General features: G+C 34.5%; 5 protein-coding genes across 6 annotated transcripts; 2 read left to right on the top strand and 3 right to left on the bottom strand.

Annotated features, from left to right (window-relative positions):
- LOC107608798 (heterogeneous nuclear ribonucleoprotein 1) lies at positions 2,367 to 6,657 on the top strand. 2 transcript variants are annotated; one of them, XM_016310530.2, is made up of 5 exons: positions 2,368 to 2,714; positions 2,831 to 2,958; positions 3,339 to 3,565; positions 3,783 to 4,986; positions 5,963 to 6,657. In XM_016310530.2, the coding sequence occupies exons 3-5, from the start codon at positions 3,344 to 3,346 to the stop codon at positions 5,974 to 5,976; spliced, it is 1,440 nt and encodes a 479-aa protein (XP_016166016.1). In that variant the 5' UTR covers positions 2,368 to 2,714; positions 2,831 to 2,958; positions 3,339 to 3,343; the 3' UTR covers positions 5,977 to 6,657. The 2 variants fall into 2 exon arrangements, with proteins under 2 accessions (XP_016166017.1, XP_016166016.1); XM_016310531.2 differs by lacking the exon at positions 2,831 to 2,958 and having other exon boundaries at positions 2,367 to 2,714.
- LOC107608797 (cytochrome b561 and DOMON domain-containing protein At2g04850) lies at positions 7,817 to 9,657 on the bottom strand. The gene is made up of 2 exons (XM_016310529.2): positions 8,119 to 9,657; positions 7,817 to 8,028 (listed from the first exon to the last, which is right to left on the bottom strand). The coding sequence occupies exon 1, from the start codon at positions 9,402 to 9,404 to the stop codon at positions 8,208 to 8,210; it is 1,197 nt and encodes a 398-aa protein (XP_016166015.1). The 5' UTR covers positions 9,405 to 9,657; the 3' UTR covers positions 7,817 to 8,028; positions 8,119 to 8,207.
- Positions 10,214 to 13,066, bottom strand: LOC107608796 (50S ribosomal protein L3-2, chloroplastic). The gene is made up of 6 exons (XM_016310528.2): positions 12,927 to 13,066; positions 12,485 to 12,818; positions 11,961 to 12,170; positions 11,395 to 11,499; positions 11,093 to 11,206; positions 10,214 to 10,738 (listed from the first exon to the last, which is right to left on the bottom strand). Exons 2-6 carry the CDS (start codon positions 12,809 to 12,811, stop codon positions 10,565 to 10,567), a joined length of 930 nt encoding a protein of 309 aa, XP_016166014.1. The 5' UTR covers positions 12,812 to 12,818; positions 12,927 to 13,066; the 3' UTR covers positions 10,214 to 10,564.
- On the bottom strand, positions 13,691 to 16,964 carry LOC107608877 (putative MO25-like protein At5g47540). Its single transcript, XM_016310641.2, has 11 exons — positions 16,686 to 16,964; positions 16,441 to 16,605; positions 15,939 to 16,057; positions 15,772 to 15,849; positions 15,573 to 15,666; positions 15,325 to 15,384; positions 15,160 to 15,228; positions 14,934 to 15,032; positions 14,784 to 14,828; positions 14,575 to 14,677; positions 13,691 to 14,086 (listed from the first exon to the last, which is right to left on the bottom strand). The coding sequence occupies exons 1-11, from the start codon at positions 16,800 to 16,802 to the stop codon at positions 13,977 to 13,979; spliced, it is 1,059 nt and encodes a 352-aa protein (XP_016166127.1). The 5' UTR covers positions 16,803 to 16,964; the 3' UTR covers positions 13,691 to 13,976.
- Positions 17,138 to 18,974, top strand: LOC107608878 (50S ribosomal protein L18). Its single transcript, XM_016310642.2, has 2 exons — positions 17,138 to 17,259; positions 18,415 to 18,974. The coding sequence occupies exon 2, from the start codon at positions 18,417 to 18,419 to the stop codon at positions 18,759 to 18,761; it is 345 nt and encodes a 114-aa protein (XP_016166128.1). The 5' UTR covers positions 17,138 to 17,259; positions 18,415 to 18,416; the 3' UTR covers positions 18,762 to 18,974.

Genomic DNA, 19,707 nt, shown 5'->3' with positions numbered 1-19,707 from the left:
AGAGCATAAACAATAACCATAACCAAAAGACAATAGTATAAATTATAAGGAATTTAGATCTCTAAACTGAAGAAATTGAAAAGGTGATAAAATGAGAAGTTAATAATCATTAATTTTGTAATTTTTATGAAATATGCACCTCATTATTTTAATTTAACAGTATTTAACTCCTCATTTTATCACTTTATCAAATTTTTAGCTTTAGAAGATCTTATCCAATTATAAGTTATAAACATGTAAAATATGATGTTCATTTAATTACAATTGAGAAGGGTTAGCTAATATAAATATATAATAGATGATTAATTGTGAACCATTAAATTATACACATCTGGTTAAAGATTAAAATTAAAATAAAGTTATACCAATTTAGATTTTTTTTTTCACTTTATTATATGCAATCACTTATATCACTTAGCAACATTTCTTCTTAGAACTCTAAAAGAGTGAATATTAATATTATCATATTTATTATGCGTTTTTGCAAGAAGATGAAAATGAAAAAGAGGTTTTTTTTTTCATCTATACATGTGACACAAGATAATGCCCCTCCCATCCATTGGTCAACTCAAAAGTCACTATATATGTCAATATCTGCCATCTTTTTGGGCTAGTTTCTCACACTATATCTAACTTTGTATACATATGTGTATCAATCTTATCTACCTCCTCCATTAATTAATTAGGAGTAACAAACAGCACTAATGTTTTAGCAGAGTTTTTTCTTTAATCCTACACTATCTATTCCAATATCTATCTTTTCCTATAGTTGTCCACATCTCCTCTATAACATAGGGTTAAGCTTTATGTATATGTAACTGCTCTGTGGAGATCGTTTTAGGAAAATAGATTCTCTCAATTGTTAAAAAAAAATTGAGAGTGTAAAGTATGATTTATAATCTTTATTGCTCTCTCTCATATTTATTTTTTGTCTCACTTATAAAATTAACGGTATGAGATCACATTTTACTCTCTCAATTGTTAAAAAAAAATTGAAAGGATCTATCTTCACCATTTCAAAGGTTGAAGATCAATCCAAATATCATATATTGCACAAATGATTGCAAATATAATTCATCAAAAGCAGTTGTTTCTTTATATATAGTTGGCATGAATTATTTATTATATAACTTTTTAAGCTTTAAATGAGATTTTATAAGAAAATAAATGTGTATGATTTTTATCTAATAACAGAAGAAATAAAATATTCATGAAATGATCGATGTTTCCAAAACATGACCATTATACCGGCCTCAACCAACTTAACACTCATAAAATATATATGCAATATACAAATACTATGAACACTCAAAACCATAAGCTACTCACTCATCAGAAATAGACCTTTGTTGTTTCACTTTTGCATTATTCATCCTTTATAATCCTTCATAAATATTACCTTTAGGAAAAGGAAAGGATTATCAAATATATATCATCAGAGATACAGTAATAATGTTAAAATCACAAACTCTTCTCATGCTTGGGACTAATATTGTTTTATGAATTTCAGTGCTCAACAATGGTTACTCTGCTAACGAATCTGAATTATGTTCCACTTTCAATGGATGTTTTTTTATGTGTCTTGGGCTTGGTCTTATGTTATCTTTAATTAAGAGTTGTCATTGTTGACTTGTAATAGACTCTTAATTTTGTAATCTCTAAAATTAAGAGGAGAGAAGATTGCCCTACGCACTATATATTTGGCACATTTTACGTTGTCCCACTGAATATTAGTAAGGCTTAAATGGTATAATTTGAGTTGTATTAAGTAAACATTAGTCAAATAGTTCAAATGTGTAAAGAAATTACACTTGTTATTATTTTTTAAATTAACAATAAAACAAGCCGATTATTAAGTACTTCTTTATTAAGTGGTATTGTTTTGCTTTGAGAATTCAATGCTACCTTATTTGTTGAGATTATATACTAACAATATAAAATTAAAGGTGTGTATAATTTTTTTTCTACTAACAATACCCATAAATTAAATCCTAAACATATTAACTATACCATGTAATGTAGTGATACTTATGTCATCCGTTAATTAACAGTGTGATAGTTAATTGATTTAGAGCTCTATGACAATAAGATTAGTCACTATTATGTATTATCCTAAACAAAAGGTTTTTTTTTAATTAATTAAAAATAGAGCTTAAAAATTTTATGAAAATTAAACCCTTAAAAAAAAAACATGCGGACGAGAAAAGGAAAAAAAAAAAATCTTATGATTTCCGGATTTACTTCCTCCCTATTTTATTACACACCAAAATTTGAAATGAAAGATGTTTTATTTTGTTTTTCCATTTTGTTGAAAGTAAAATAATAAGAAAAAAGGAAATGAAAATCATTTCTACCATTTGCAGAGTCCCCTATATATTGCTCACGCCAGAGATCTCGCAGCTTCTCTCTCGGCTTTCTCCTTACAAAGTTTTATACTTTTATCGGTTTTTTTTTTCATTTTTTTCATTTTTTTTTTGGTGGTGGTTTCTGTGTCTCTGTAGTTTCATATACCAAGAAACATTCGCAATCGGTTTTGGTAACTGGGAATTCGCATTTGGTAAAATCTAATAAACACAAATTGGAAAGAGAAGAAAGCAAGAAAGAGGGTGTTGGGGAGGCATAGAGCAAGATAATGAACCTTGTCCTCTGATTCCTAATCTCATTGTGCCTCCCCTCAGATCTTAAGATTTGCCCATCTGGGTACTATTCAATCGGTGCGTTTCCGCTGAATCTTGATTGAAGTTTTGATCTTTCTTCAATTGGGTCTCCCTTTGGATCTTTGATGATTGAGATTTTTTTTTTAATTTTATTTTTTTATGGGTTTTTCCAGGAGAGTGCTTAGTTTCTGCCTTTGATTTCCACTGCCTGATGAAGGATCCGATGTTTCTTTACTGAATCCGACACAATATTTTGTATTTGCGTCGTTAAGACAGTTTCTCAGTTTTGTTATAATTAAAGGTATTCTTTGTAATGTTTTTTTTTTTTGGCTGTCTCATACATACTTGGGACTATATTGTATTTGAACAATCTGATAAATGATAATGCTGTAAAATTTGATTGTATCCTAGCTGTATTTGCTTGCATTCTATCTGAGACTAGGATTTTTTTTATGTTGTTTTGTGTGGCTCATGTTTTTCTTATTGCAATTAGTTATCTGTAATCAATTGGATCCGCTAGGAAGACACTTATTCGGCTACCTTTCAATTTAGATGCTAGTTTATCCTAAGAAGCTTTGAAAAATCTTTCCCCTTCGTTAAGTTTCTAACTTTCTATTGATGATGGCACTAGCATTTGAAAGTTTTCAAGCTTAATGAATGGATTGTACCTCTTGGTTGTAGATAAAATGCAATCAGATAATGGCAAGTTATTCATTGGGGGGATATCATGGGACACGAATGAAGAGCGACTCAGAGAGTATTTCGGTACTTATGGGGAGGTTGTGGAAGCAGTGATAATGAAGGATCGCACCACCTGTCGAGCCCGTGGATTTGGTTTTGTTGTTTTTTCGGACCCAGCTGTGGCAGACTTAGTCATAAAAGAGAAGCACAATATAGATGGAAGGATGGTAATTTTCTTTTGTCTCATTTTAATTCTAAGACTTAGTTTTGACATTTAGTTTGTGTTTTTGAATTACATGGCATCGAAATCCTCAGTTCTGAAACAACAGGTTCTGATAATGAATTGTACTTCAGTTTGCAAATCTAGTACGGGTTGGATGGATTGATAGGTCTTTATCATTGTTTTCCTTGATTGTTAGTCAATAATGTTTCATGTTTCACTAGGTGGAGGCAAAGAAGGCTGTTCCCAGGGATGATCAGAATATACTGAGTAGAAACAGTGGCAGCGTCCATGGTTCTCCCGGTCCAGGTCGCACAAGAAAGATATTTGTTGGAGGTTTAGCATCTACGGTGACAGAGAGCGATTTCAAGAAGTACTTTGATCAGTTTGGGACTATAACGGATGTTGTAGTAATGTATGATCACAACACTCAAAGGCCAAGAGGCTTTGGATTTATCACTTATGATTCTGAGGAGGCTGTTGACAAGGTTTTGTTTAAGAATTTCCATGAATTGAATGGTAAAATGGTTGAAGTGAAGCGAGCAGTACCTAAGGAGTTATCGCCAGGACCGAATCGCAGCCCACTTCCTGGATTCAACTATGGTTTGAGTAGGGTCAATAACTTCTTAAATGGATTCACTCAGGGATATACTCCAAGTGCTGTTGGAGGCTATGGACTTCAGGTGGACGGTAGATTCAGTCCAGTTGCGAGTGCTCGAACTGGATTTGCTCCATTTGGATCTGGTTATGGAATGAGCATGAATTTTGAACCTAATTTGGGTGCTGGATTTGGGAGGAGTGCAAATTTCAATAGTAATCTTAGCTATGGTCGGGGTTTAAATCCTCCTTACATTGGCAGCTCCAATAGGCTTGGAAGCCCTATGGGGTATGACAGTGGTAATGGAGGAAGCAATTCTTTTTTCAGCTCCGCTACACGGAATTTGTGGGGGAATGGTGGCCTTAGTTATGGAACTGGTTCTGCAAATTCCAGTGCATACGTTGGATCCGGGAGTGGAAGCGTTGGAGGAAACGCCTTTGGCAATGCTGGTGTCAACTGGGGTACTTCAGCGGTTTCTGCGCAAGGCGGTGGTAACAATGTGCTACAGAATAGTGGCAACCTTGGTTATGGAGGTGGTGACAACACTTATAATTTGGGGACTGGTGGGTATGGAAGAAGCAGTGGTTCTGCTATTGCCCCAACATCTTCATACACTGCTTCAAATGGCGCCGTTGATGGTGCTTTTGCTGATTTTTACAATAATAATAATTCGGTTTATGGGGACGCCACATGGCGTTCTTCAAATTCCGAGCGAGATGGATCTGGTCCCTTCAGTTATGGACTTGGTGGTTCGGCTACAGATGTTTCAGGAAAAAGTTCTCCGGGTTATGTTGGTGGTTATACTATTAATAAGAGGCAGCCAAATAGGGGTAAGAACTAAGTACCAATTCATATTTATCTCAAGGTTTCAATTTCAGTTAGTCTATTCTGCTCCCTGCTTAATAAAATAGTGTGACTTAAGTGATGAGAGCTGGATAAGTATAATTACAAACCTTAAGAATGAGTTCAAATGAAGTTTGATTGTCACAATTTTTGTTGGGACTTTTATGCAATGGATAGATGAATGTTTGTTACCAATGTCGTATCCGTAAGTTTGCTGTTAATATGGAATACTTGTCACTGGTTCTAGTCATGTTCTCAGCTCTTTATTTTTTTTTTTATTTTTAATTGTTTGCTAAGAAGATTTCATTGGATAAGGTCTTAAGTAAATATTTGAGTCCTTAGGTGAAGTTATCCAGGCATATTTTGAAAAGTTTTATTATCTCATCATTGTACAATTTCTTGCCAAAGTTTTATATACTTTTGCTCAAAATTCTTTAACCCCACTTACAAGCCTTTAATAAGAATAACCAAATAGTTTTCATTTATTTTTAAGATTAATTATAAAGATGTCAGATTGTTTTCATTGCATTTCCCCGTTTCATGATTTTAGAAGAGTGATACAACTTACAAGATTTTCTTATTTCATTGTTTCCTTTAGAAAAATCTAAAACCATTTAGCTAAATGAAAACAAGTTGGCATTCTTTAGTAAGAGTGCATATAAGAGAGATATCATTCAATTCAGGTCCTAGAATTCGAAGTACATTACAGTGAATGGTTTTCCTCACATTTATGTGACCTTTCTATCTGATCTTGTATGAAATAATCTAGTTGTGGCTGCGAAAGCTGAGGAAGTCACATATGTACTTAAAACTTAAAAGTAACTTGCATACTTCATTCATGAATATAAACTTAACTTCATGTTATGATTTAAGGGAAATCTCAATGATTATTCAATTATTTGTTGGTGATATGAAATGAGTTGCCTTGCATGCCAAGCTGACAAACTTAAAACTTTGTTTCAGGAATTGCTACATAGGAAGATCGTTATGATGACACGAACTTGTAGGCGAGGATAATCCGGTGAAGCAGGTGAATTGTGAATTTTGCGCACCGCTGCTGTTGTTACTGTATTTCGGTTTAAGACATAAGATGTTTGGTTTATCTAGAGCTAACTGGAGTGCCTGTTTTGAGGATTCAGTCAGATATAGAGATAGAAGTTACATGGGGGAATGTTGAGGTTTGAGTTTTTTGGTCACTGTTTTAGGTTTTGGGGTTTGAAATTTGAGTGAGATGTAAAATCTGATTGCGGGATATAGCGGAAGTGTATCAAATGCATCACATGTGAGGCAGCAATATAAACAAAAAAAAAAGGATGGACAGCATTTCCTTTTTCTTTTTTCCCCTTCTTCTCTTTGTGGGTAGATTTTTTGGCTGTAATGTCTTTGCAAAGCTGTGGGGTTCTGCTCAGGAATTGTTTGTTTCTTCTTTTTTCTTCTTCATCTTCTTCTTCTTCTTGATCATCATGATCCATCATTTTGGTTTGTTCTTTAGCAGAATGTATTTGAGGTTTTTGTTGATTACTAGTGTGAAACATTGAAGGGATACCCATCTAGGGTCCCCATGAATAAGTTACAAATATATTTTGATTCTTTTCGGTAGGGGAATACTATGCTCCACAAATTCAAACTTGTGTTGATAAATGGAATTCTTTCCCCAACTTGCTCTTATTTTATTTCCTTTCAAAATATATGTCCTTTTTGGTATTCATATGTAACTTTATAGTATTTAATTTTAGAGTGTATTATTATTTAAGATTGTTAGGACCTTTGGACCAATGTATTATAAATAAATTAATTTCTCAAAAAGAAAAATACAAATGATTTTTTCATTTAGCAAACATTTGATCTAGCAGTTAGATGATGTTTGACATGACAAAGGCTCATAATAGAGTGCTGCCAAAGCGTTGTTGTCTCCAAAGTTAGACAGCAACCGTTGGCTGGTCTTGTTGGTACGTAGGTTCTGATGTTCTGTCAATAGTTTGGTGGAGTTAGTAAACCAATTACAAGTATGCTTCAGACAGCTAAGTTGAATATCCTTATCTGTTTAATACATAAATCTTGTACTGAGTTTTCTTTTAAAATTAAGATCTGGGGATTATTGATTTGATATTGTTTGGTAGGACTTGTATATAATGCAATAATGCATCTCAATTTTTTCAACAATGTTTCCAAAGATTTTTTTTTTAGAAGTAATCTCAGTTCACGTTACTACTTTAGTTTTAATAATGAAACTGAAGTCAACAGTCAACTGTTCCAAGTGGGCAGAGCGAAGAGAGTAGGGGTAACAATGGATAGGGTAAGGTAGGGTTTGGATCTAATCCTAACCCTACCCGCGGGTTGAGAATATTTCAACTCTAATCTTACCCGTTCTTAACCCGCGGGTACTCGATCCTACCTGCGGATTATATAAAAGATACATTATTATTATATAACTTGATGATAATTCAAAATAAAACTGATTTTTATGTATAAAAAAAATTAAATTATTAATTAATAATTTTTTTTAGTGGCTAAAGATCTTTTGTATTTAGTGAGAGGTTTTTGATTCAACATCCACTTAATACATATTTTTATATAAGTATATAACATATACATATCTAGAATGCGGGTTGGTCGGGTAGGGTTGAGACTCAACCTGCACCCTATCCTACCCGCACGAGAATCCTACTCGCACTCTACCCTATTCGCTGCGGATTGGGTTGGCAACCCTATCCGACCGGGTGGGGTCGGATTGGATACCCGCGGGTAGGGTACATATTGATTATTGCCACCCCTAGAAGAGAGTACAAACTACAGAGAGTTTGAAACCGAAGACAATAAAGCGCAAAACTACAAGGACCCAAAAATGGGGTAATTGCATTTAACACCCTTAAATGTTTATGTTTTATTTGTTGATGGCACGTAAATTTTAAAAATTGCAAACGCATCCTCCTCCAGTCCTCCTCCTTCACATTAATATAGTTCAAGACTTGATGCTTCATTGTATGCATCATTCTTCTATGAATTGAACAATTAGAAGCTAGCCCATGTTCCAAAAACCATTTAAAATTGCACGCAAGCTTTTTCTAATGCATGCACAGCTAGAATAAAAATGAATTAACAGAATATTTGACAGAAATTTCTAACACAGTAGCATTTTTCATGTAAAACCCATTGCTGTATATATTATATGCTTCCAAAATCAAAATCAAAGTTGTGTTATTTGCACTTAATGATGGATGGCACTGCTCCCTTTGTCTGAAACCCCAATGAGGCCTTCCCTTCTCAGCTTCTCTTCCTTGGATTTTCTACAAAACACAACCCAAGAATTCACCTCCAAGGCTATGCAAATTCCAATGAGAGTAGAGAGTCCCAAGCAATAACACAACTTAGCATAAGACCTACTTGCCCCCATCACTTCAAAACCTTGAAACACATTCACAAACCCAAGAACCACACAAGAGTACCCTACAAAATGGTGATAGGACTTCCAATACTTCCTGAACTTGTTCCTTGCATTTGGCCTGAAAAACAATGCAAGTGTCTGCAATGCCCCTAAGCAGAACACAGCGATTCCAAGCTTCCTATGAAGCCCATATTCCACTCCTGGAGAAAGCTGCCCAAGGCGTATTCCAAGTGCAAAACCAGCAGTTCCAAGTGTGAAGGCAAAGAGTTGAATCCCTGCATGTGCATAGAACCATGTAGTTCCTAATGCTTGAATGTGCCTAAGGTAACGAGCACTTATGGCCCCCATTGGCAAAAGAAGACCCCATGAGATTGCATTCAAGGTTCCATGGATGACTCTTAATCCTGTCAGATCACGGTGCTGAGATGCTGAAGATCCTGATAGAACATCAAAGGTTGCAATGGAAGACAAGTCACTAGAAGTTGTTGGGTGAATGGTGGGTGAGTAGCCCTGGACATAGAGTCCACGGTTCCAAACAAGGTGGATTTTCGTTTTGTTCGGTTTGAGTTTGATCGAGGCATAGATTTGGATGGCTGCGCCGTTGTGGACAGTGGCTAATTTTCCGCCATACATTGTGGCAGTGGAGGAGAGGAGGTGGAGGTCAAGGGGCCGAGATAGGAGTGGCGATTTTTGGAGCTTAACGGTTGGATCAAGAATGTAAGGTAGAAGGACTATTTGGCCTGAGTTTGGGTCGGGGAATGCTATTAAGGCGCGTGTCCCTGTCATCTCAGGTGAAGTTGGGTTGATTCCGCAACCAACCCAACCGGAAGGGGAGATGAAGGTTCCGAAGAAGGCTAGTTCCAAGGTGGAGTTGTAAGGGTGGAAAGTCCATGCTATGGAGGCTTGTTGTGTTGGGAGGTTCATGCATTTTTGGAAGGTTTTTGTGTTGGTTTGTGTGGTGCAGTGTGATGAGAATGCTGTGTGTGGAAGGAGGAGTAAAAAGAGGTAAAGAAGCAGCATTGTGATTGTTGTGGAAAGGTTGAGAGTTGTAGATCAGACAAGTGAAGAGATATGAGAAGAGGAAGGATTCAATGGAAAGGTATAGGTTTTGTTGTTGACACTTTGTGTTATGTAATGATGGAATAAGGCATTATGGATGTTGAACATGTAAGTTAAAGAATGAATATGAATATAGTGAGTGCTTAACTTTGAAGGGAAGACAATGGTATGCTTTTGGTGTGTATTAGAAACATTGTGAATATTATTGGTTCAATACATTTAAGATATTGTTGTGCCTAGTGTTGGGTGTGGCTACTCCCTTTTTATGGTATATTGTGATTTATTATTCATGAGATACGGAAGATTGCGCTTGGCTTTGAAGCTATGTCATAATAATTTCAATTCAGATTTTAGAATTTGAGCATCAATTTTAAATTTGAATGAATGATTTATATATACTCACTTTATGTTGGCACACTGAATATTTTGAGAGAGAATAATAATTATTTGGTGCTGGATTAGTGATTCGTCATCCATCAAGAAACAACATTATTAGTACTTATTATTAGTAATAATAACATGCAAAACCACTTTCACCCATTTTCACCTAATTCTTTTATATATATTCGTAGTGGTCTTACCTAATTCTAAGTACTAATGTGAAACTCAACTAAAGATAAACGGCACAACCTTGTTTAACAAAAACGAACCACTTTTAACAAAGGAAAAAAAAAAAAACACAGAAGAAAACTGAAATAATTTTAGATTACAATTTCGAAACATGCACAAAAAAAAATGGAATTAAAAAAAAAATAGAGAAACATTTGTAATAGCAAACAACTCCCGCGAAAAGAAGATTGTATAGCATGTGAAACGTAGAATACTTCACCCGTAATGCTTACACGCTTAATAGTGCATATTCAAATATTTTCTAGAATTTCAAAATCATTTAATTCCAAGTTTCCATACTTATTTGTAGGATTTGCAATCTCAACTTATAGAGTTGATGAATGAACCTAAAACTACGGTAAAAGCCTCAAAACAAGTGAAGAATCTTCCTCGGATGGTTTCCCCAAAATCACTTCTCTTTTCTTTTTGTTTCCCATCTATATTCAAAGAAAACAACATGATTGCAGAAAGTGAGCCTAACATGAACAGAGCAGTTTCTGAATTGCCGCTCTTTAATCTGTAATCATAAATGGATCCACATCCCCAAGATCAGCTACCAAAGGCTTCAAATTTTCTGTATCTTCATCTTCCGGGGGAAAGAAAGTTGGGAATGGAAGTATAGATATGTCCGGTTTTTCATAGACAGCATCTTTTATAAAAACGAAGTTCCCTGTAGCTCCTGGAACCTAATTTTGCACATCATAACAAGGGGGGAAATGAGTCAATGACAAAGCTCAAATTTTAAAATTCGGGTGAAGATCAAGGAAAATTATGAACCAAGAAGTTGCAAATCAATCACCAAAACAAATACCACCCTTGATTTTTGTCAGAGATGGCACTTGTTGCAAGAATGCTTTTGGCTCATATTAAAAATTCCATGATAGTCTATACTATGAATGTGATGTGGATTGGAGGACACCAACTCTAAAAAATTTAGAGCAATCATGCACAAGTGACAGATGTGTACATCAGATATTTTATGCTATTTAGCTCCAATTCACACTTCACTGTGAATAACCAAAAAAGTATTAAGAATCTACCTGGCCTTTCACCCACATCAAATTCCTTGCTGGACAAATTTTGTAGACCCACACATTTTTAACTGTTCTTTGCTCCCCACCCATGCGTCCAGGCATCTTTTTACCTTTAAACACCTGAAATGTGATGGTAAAAACAATTATTTAGAATGATAAATTAATAACAATAAGCAAACAACATTCTTCCAAATAAAATCAGTTTATTCATGGAATAAAAAAAATATTATCACATATGAACATGAAAATACAGAAAGTTGTGTAGTAAGAAAGCATAAAAATGACCAGTTTACAGAATTCTGACTTACCTTTCCAGGAGCGTCCCTTTGACCTGTAGAACCAATGCTTCGATGTGATAATGATGCACCATGGGATGCAGGCATTCCCTTAAATCCATGCCGCTTCATTCCACCCTGGTAAAAAATGAAAAATGGAAATTGAAAATCATATAACTGAGAGATTAAGGTCTATAAGACCAGTAGCAAACAACTGTCCCCTTTGAGTACAAAGAAGGATTCAACACACAAAGGACTATGCACATACATATCCAATGCATAAATAATATTAAAACAGAAAAAGAAGAACTACAAAGACCCTTGATTCGAGATTTGTTGGATTTATTAACTTATTCTTGCAAGTTCAGGACTTAGACAATTGGTAGCATCAAAATCAATATTTGAGCTTAATTGCAATTTGCTATAAGAACTTTCACCATTTTTTAACCAATTGACAATTGGAGGAATGGTAAAAGCATTACTAAAAACAAAAAACAATAAAAAAAAGATGCCATGCACTGTCCTATCATTGTATGAGAATAAATCCAATCACACTATACATATGAGCAGTATTTAACATTAAGATAAGAGATAATCACCTGAAAACCTTTTCCTTTTGTGATTCCCGTTATATCAACATACTGGCCTGGCACAAAATGACGAACATTAAGCGAAGTACCAACAGGAAGAAGTGCATCCTCTGTCACCGGAAACTCCCTTAGCTTCCTCTTCATCGGAACTCCTTGAGCCCGAAAATGACCCACTTCAGGCTTGGTCAAATGCTTCTCCTTCTTCTGCCCACAACCAATCTAACTAGAAACAAAGCAGCAAAAAACTTTATAATTAGATAACACAAACTTAACCCTCATGCAACTTGCCAAGACAAAAGAATACTACTCCAGTGAGAAAAATAAAATTATACATTGAATTTCTGCGAGTTTGAGCTAAATTAACAATAAGGACATCGTCCTTTATTTACACTCTACTCTTCCCTTTGGTGTAAATGACTCTAACCTCAAAATCAAGAACAAAATAATATATGATCTAAACTTTTTACAAGCAGAAACCACCAAAGGAATGCAATTTTGTTTTTAACACACAAAAAAATGACAATGCTACGCACCTGGAGGGCAAAGATTCCTTCCTTCTCAGGAGTCTTAACCTGAGAAACGATATTATCATCGACCCAAAGTACGGTTATTGGAATTCTAGCGCCCCATTTATCCCAGAGTGCACTCATACCACACTTGAGGGCTATAATCCCGGTTCGTTTGGAATTTGGGGTCATCACCCCTGGCTTCGCATCGATAATCCGAGTCTCAGCCGCAACGGCGGCATTGGAGCTGAATCCCCTCAGAAATCGAACAGGGAATGGTGTCGCCGCCACCGCCGCCGCATCGGTTGCGAAGAATTGAAGACGAGAAACGAGGCCTCTCGAAAGGGCCAGCATCGCAGAACTACATAGGAAAAATAGAGAAAAACCAAATTCAGAAAAATCGGAAAATGCGGCATTGGTTCAACATTGAAATAGAAGTTTAGCTTAGCTCAGTTCAGCTGTTACTTACTCACTGAGTTGAAGGTGGAAATGGAAATGGAGATCGCAGTTTCTCACTTCACAGAAATAACGAATTGAAGCGGCAAAGTTTGCGAAGATTGATGATTTTCAGATCGGAACTGCGAAATTTGAGAACCCTAACCCCTTCTGCTTAAATTAATTCATTATATTCTATTGTAATTGAAATTCTGAAAATGCTTTATATTTTTTTTACAGGTAAAGATGATTTATTTTGCAATTTTTAGTTTTAAAATAATTGTGAGCGAACAAATATAAAATTTGTTTTTATACTTTGCTTAAAATGGTTGTCATATTTCTTTAACCAAATCAAACTATATTATATTTAATCACAAAAAAAGACTAAATTAAATTTGGATGTTGATCGTTCAATTGATACAAGAAAAAATGGTTTTATCTTATTAACTTAGACAGAATTAATCAATAAGACAAATATATTGAAAATCAACTTTTGAAAAGAAAGAATATGAAAACTGAAAAACCCCTATCTCTTTTATGAGATTTTATTACAGTCAAATTGAATTAGCTAGATTTTTAATAATAAGACCCGTATGCTTGTTATTCTACAAACCCAACTCAATTAAGCTAATTTGGCCGAACTTCCACATTTATTTTTTCTTTTAGTTTGCAATGTAATTCAATAATTATGACATAGTGAAATCTTCAAACTTAAATTTAAGGAATAGAAAATAAATTTTTTATAGCACCAATGGAAACATAATATAACAAAAATTCGTTATATTTACATAGTAAGAAGAGTTGTAATTAATTAACTATTCTCAAAAGTCATCATGACATGTCTCAAAGAAAAAAACCCCATAAGACAACAAAACATGTACCTAAAGAATTTGGATCTTCTTACGTTCAAAATGAATATGATATTCTCATATTCACATCTCCACCATCAATTTGATTATTTAAAAAAAGTACATCCAAAAATAAACAACTAACAATAGAAATGTAAACATGATAATAATGTTTTGTTGGTTTTGAATATGAGAAGATTTTTATCCTATATGTATGTAATGTGTGTAATGAAGTTTCAACATTGAACTTCACAATTGTCCATAGATGTGCCATGGGGATCCTTGTGTCCAAGACTAATTATCTCACTAATTACTTGTTGTTTATCTGCTTGAAATTGCTCATCCGCTACAAAACAAAACAAACCAAATTACCTAAACAAATTAACTTCAAAATGGAAAACATACATATAATATTTGAAAGAAAAATCTTTTATATAAAGTTCATCTTTTATGCAGATATCAGACAATCTTTTATATAGAGTTCATCTTTTATATAAGAGTAAAGTATCGTTTTTGTCCCCAACGTTTTGGGTAAATTCTATTTGTGTCCATAACGTTTAAATCGTCCTATTTGTATCCTTAACGTTTGTAAAAGTGATTCAATGTTATACTGCCGTCAATTACACATCATGAGTGCTTTAGTTTGAGTTTTAAAAACCTCTTCTTGAAGTTAGAATACAAATGTCTGGGAAAGAATCGATGATCTACTCCGAAAAATAGCTCATCAAATGTTGAAACTAATTCCTACAACATTTACATAATTCACTTTTCTAGGAACATAATTGAATCTAAAGACAAATAGTGGGTATAATATTAAAATCGAACACATCATACCTTTCTCAAAGTTGAAGTCACCAAGAAAGTTCAGAAGCTTATTCCTGTTTGTAACAAGTATATTGACAACTTCAGGAGGCTTGTTCTGGTTTGCAACGAACAACTGTCAATGCCAACATTTGAAATAAGCAACATAATATTTTATCAGAATAATGAATCCATAAAAGAAGTTAGACTGAAATAGAGGAATTATATTCATTCATTCCAACCTTAAAAACATGGAAGCTTTCGTACTGAATTGTTTTATTAGAATCCTGCGATTAGAAAACATAAAAGGAGAGCTAGGTGGGTAAACAAAAAAAGTATTTGGTCAAATGTTATGCAAGTCATAAAATAATGTGAGATAATAGAAAGCATACCCTTAGGAGGTTCATGAGGATGACCATGTTACTTACTGAGCTCACATACCGAACCATTGTAGCAGAATTGGAGCGATCCAATAACATATCCGCCAATAACTGATAGCATGTAAAGTTTTAACTATGATCAAGATTAAGAAGATGGCCTTCCAAACATTATATACAGGATTTAATGAATCAACAAAGGTAGATTGTATTCATTCTAGGCAGAAATTTCAGTGTGTACCTTAATGGCAAGTCGTCTAGTGAAATAACTGTTAGATTCTAGCAATCGAGTATTGTACTCTTCAAAAAACTGAAATGAGATAGATAGTAGCATGTTTTAGCTAATGATATGTTAATACATTGATTAAAAGGATAACTTTGCTTTCGTATTCATTGATTCACTTACCCAATCATAATTCTTGGAAAGAAATTCAGAGACGGTGGATTTGTGCCTTGTTAATAGCTCCTGTAATAGATAACAAAACTTCAAGATCTTGGATTCATTGTCAATAATGGATGAATAAAAGATGCAGAGCACTTGAAAACAGATAATACATGACATATTTGTATCCTTTGTTATAATAACATCCACAACATTAAGTTGTAAGGATTTATAAATGGAAATTAAATAGAGGAATGGAATCATGAGTATACTTTAAAAGTTGAAAGAGCATCTGAGGCGATTTCAAAATTCGGCAGTTGAATATAGTCAAAGAACTTCTTCATGTGATCTGATCCCAAGACATGTCTGAAAAACATAAATTAAGCCGGTTGAGATTGTGAGAATGCTTAAGTATGTCAAAAAAAAAATTTATTCTAATTAATCAAGAAACAGATCATTGTAGATGCTTACCTAGCAACACACTGATGGCGTATGCACTCTCTTGCAACCGCACCATAAGTCAAAGCAATGTCACCATCTTGTTCATAACTAATAAAATTAAATCAGCTTGTTAACCAAATGTGTGAAAATGATCAAGCACTTCAAATTTCAACAAACATTCGTCTAAACAGTTTTACCCATTAATTAGCATATCCACGAGATCCAAATTTTTTTCCAGGTATTGGGAAGCTATTATCTGTGAATTGATTCGCTGTCTTTGCAAGTTTGCAATCACATGAGTAGCATCTTGGCGAGCCTACAAAGGAATAAAAATAATGGTTATATTTCTATCACGCTCAAGAGTCTTCTGTATGAATTTTGCAAAGACATTTTTCTCTTTGAGGAGTGCTAGGGGCCAGCAACTTTTGTGTTTTTAATGGTGCGAGATTACATTTAATGGTGGGAGATCACTCACTTTTCTTTTAATGGTTAAATCCTGGCCACAAATACAAAAGTTGCTGGTCCCTAGACTTTCTCTTTCTCTTTTTCATTTGCCTTATATCTTGAAAGCTTTTTAGGATCAACAAAAAACGAATTCTAGACTTTTTCATTGTAGAAATTTTGATGTATCTCATAAAAATGCGTGTTCCAAAAAGTTAAGCCGATATGTAGAAAAATTGTAACAGAATGATTGGTTACCCCAAGCGGTAGATTTAGAAGAAAGAGGACAAGAAGGCGAAATGTGTCCTCCTTGAAGAACTCGTTAGTGACTTGAGAACACGCATCTGGAATTGGCTCTGATTCACCGTTTCCATATAGAACAGTTCTTATGTCCAATATCGTCCTGCTTAGATCTGCAAGATACTGTATATGTATGCATACAAATATAATTAATGAAACTAATATAATTTAGGTAGCTAGGTTGATTGAAGAAATTAAGTAACCTTTTCTTCACGCTTTTGATCGATGTCAGATTTGGAGCTGAGAAGGAGAAGGAGGTGGTGGACATGGCGGACGAGCTCCGCAGGGGTGCGAGGCTTGTTCTTGAAAAGGCCCTTCATGATGATATCATATCCATTGTGGCAATGCAATGCGATTTGAATTGCATGGAGACGGAGAACATCACTGCCAATTAATGATGCTCTTGCTGCACGTAATTAATGCCTTTTTTTGGAAAATCCACAAAACTAATCTGACTTGTTCGCACATCATTGCTTCTATTTTCCCATGTTAGTACTCCCTAAAGCAATGTAAATACACCAATGAGTAATAGTTCAAATGGCATAGTCTCTCCATATTCAATTAAGAAGTTGCGGGTTCGAATCTCTTATCTTTGAAATAAATAAATAAATAAATAAAAATATAATTTAAATAACACATACATCGATTTAGTACCCTTTTCCCTATTATTAATTAGCACCTGTTTGAAGAGAGTGAGTGAGTGGGTCTGAGTCTTAGAGAGTGGTATACGCGCTCTTATCGAAGCTCTGCACCTTCTTCTTCTTCTTCAATCTTCAGGTAATGCTATGCTCTCTCCATTCACCTCTTCTTCTTCTTCTTCTTAGAGGTGTTCTATGTGCAATGTATCAATCAATTGTTTCATTTATATTCGATTACTTGTTCCCTGTTTTTTCACTTGCTTTCTTTCCTCTTGCCCCACCCACTAATCCACCTTCTCATCTACTTGTGCGTAATCGAATTGGGGCATCGCACAATCTTAGATTCTGCGTATTATACTTATTGCTGCGTTCGTTTATGTATTGTTTGTTTCGTTGTTTACTGCTTGCACACCACCTGTTTGATGCAATTCCCCAACCACAATTTGAATTTTCAACAACCCCTTTTTCATTATTTTTAGCTCCTCTCTCTCTTTTCTTTTTCTCTTTGGGTTTCGCGTGCATTGATCCTCAATGTTTTTAGATGCAGTGGTTGCAAAAGTTACTTTCTTTTTTGCTTAATTACGCTCTCCGCATTTGCCACTTTCTTTCTCTGTATACTCTGCTTAATTGCTGCCTTGTGCCTGAGTTATCGTGCCCTTATTGGTGTCTTGGGAACAAAGGAAGTTACTAGCTGCTGCTACTACAGTGCATTAAAGTGAAGAAAAAATGAAAAAAGTAAAACCGAAAAGGACCCAATATGGTGCACGAATAAGTTAGCAATTTTAGAGAGTTAGCAAAACTTAATCTCTTGTGAATCAAGTTTCTTTTTTGCTTGTGTTACTTGTTCTCCTTAATGTTGATATTAGGCAGTTAAAGTTTAACTTCCCCCTAAATTTGCTGTTGCATGCTTATAAAATCAAACACCAGCTTTGATTACCTCTTTTTTGCATATAGCAAATTTTTGGGACTGTTACCAACTTTGCTCATAGATTTCTCCTGAGCTTTTGCTAATAAGTTTTATCGAAATCTTAAAGATATATGCTACATGGCCCATATCCTTGATTAATTTTGCATAAGGTAATCCATGTAGGAATGTTGAAAGGGGAAAAGTTTATATTTTGCAGATAGATTGAAATGCTAGCCTTCTTTTGTTCAATATTCAGTTCTCTGATGTGGCGGAATGAATGAGGGAGAAATAGTTGTTGTGACTGTTGATAGATAACTGAGTTTTGTGTGATATGCCTAAAATTTATCTGATACTGACAAATGAAGTTTCCTTTGCACCACAAAACAGACATGGTTATCCCTCCTCCAGTAAGGCCTCCAAGGATCACACAATTTCTAAAACCCTATGTTCTGAGAATGCATTTTACCAATAAGTATGTGAGTGCCCAGGTGATCCACACGCCAACTGCTACGGTGGCCTCTTCTGCTAGCTCACAGGAGAAAGCATTGAGATCAAGCTTGGAAATTAAGCGTGATGTGGCCGCGGCTGCAAAGATCGGGAAGTTACTAGCCGAACGCCTCTTGCTTAAGGACATTGCTGCTGTTTCTGTTCATTTGAAGAGAGAACAGAAGTATCATGGGAAGGTTAAGGCAGTTATTGATTCTCTCAGGGATGCTGGCGTTAAGCTTCTTTGAGTTTAAGGTGGTTGTGTGTTTTAGTTGTACCCGAGTGAGTGGCATCATCCTTGTTGGAACTTGTCTTTAAGGAGAAAAGAAAGATGGTTGGAAATTTCTGGTACTTCTGTATTATTTTAGTAGAAAATAATAACTAAAAAAAGTTAAACCAATGTAATATCTTTTATGTTTGTATTACCCTCATATCAAGAAGGTTCACATTTTTTATGGTGGTTTGTTTGCTCTACAATCTACATCTTTTGCGTATGAACATAACTTGCTTCAAGGGATAGTTATTAAAAGGTATGAAAGGATTACAAATCTTGCTTACGGATTATAACGTCAACACTGCGAAGAGTGTCTTCCATGATTAATAATGAAATGAAAATTATGATTAATCAGTAATGGATATGAAATATTCTTAAAGTCAATATTTACAATATTAAATTCTAATCTAAATTAAGAAAGCAAAACCGACGGCTAGGTTAGCATGCTTGCAGCTTAGTGAAGAGACATAACATGTCAGAATGCCGCTGTATTGAGTCACAACCAAGTCATTCATATCTTTTTAGCATCCTTGTTTTTTGATTTGTTCTCACCAAGAAAATAAATTCTTGTGTAAGTAAGATTATTAAGCTCTCCTTTATTATAAGAGTACAAATATTATAACCAATGAGCTATAACTCAAATGACATAATCTTTTTATCCTTACTTAAAAATTTTGGATTCAAATCTCACTCTTAACTTTTGTTCACGGTTAACAATTCTTAAGACACCAAAAAATGATCATTTAATAAAAAATATATGTCTGATTACGCTCTTTTTATTGAGCATATATTTTCTATGTCTTATATCGATAATTTAGATTTATAAAAATAATTTATTTGTTTAGTTGTCTAATTTATCATGGTATAATATGATATAGAGTTTAAATATTAATTTGAAGTATATATCTTTTTAAAATAGT

This window comes from Arachis ipaensis, chromosome B07 (assembly GCF_000816755.2).
Source record: "Arachis ipaensis cultivar K30076 chromosome B07, Araip1.1, whole genome shotgun sequence".
Taxonomy (NCBI): Eukaryota; Viridiplantae; Streptophyta; class Magnoliopsida; order Fabales; family Fabaceae; genus Arachis; species Arachis ipaensis.
The sequence above is the reverse complement of the archived record's forward strand: the minus strand, read 5'-3'. Positions and strand labels throughout refer to the sequence as shown.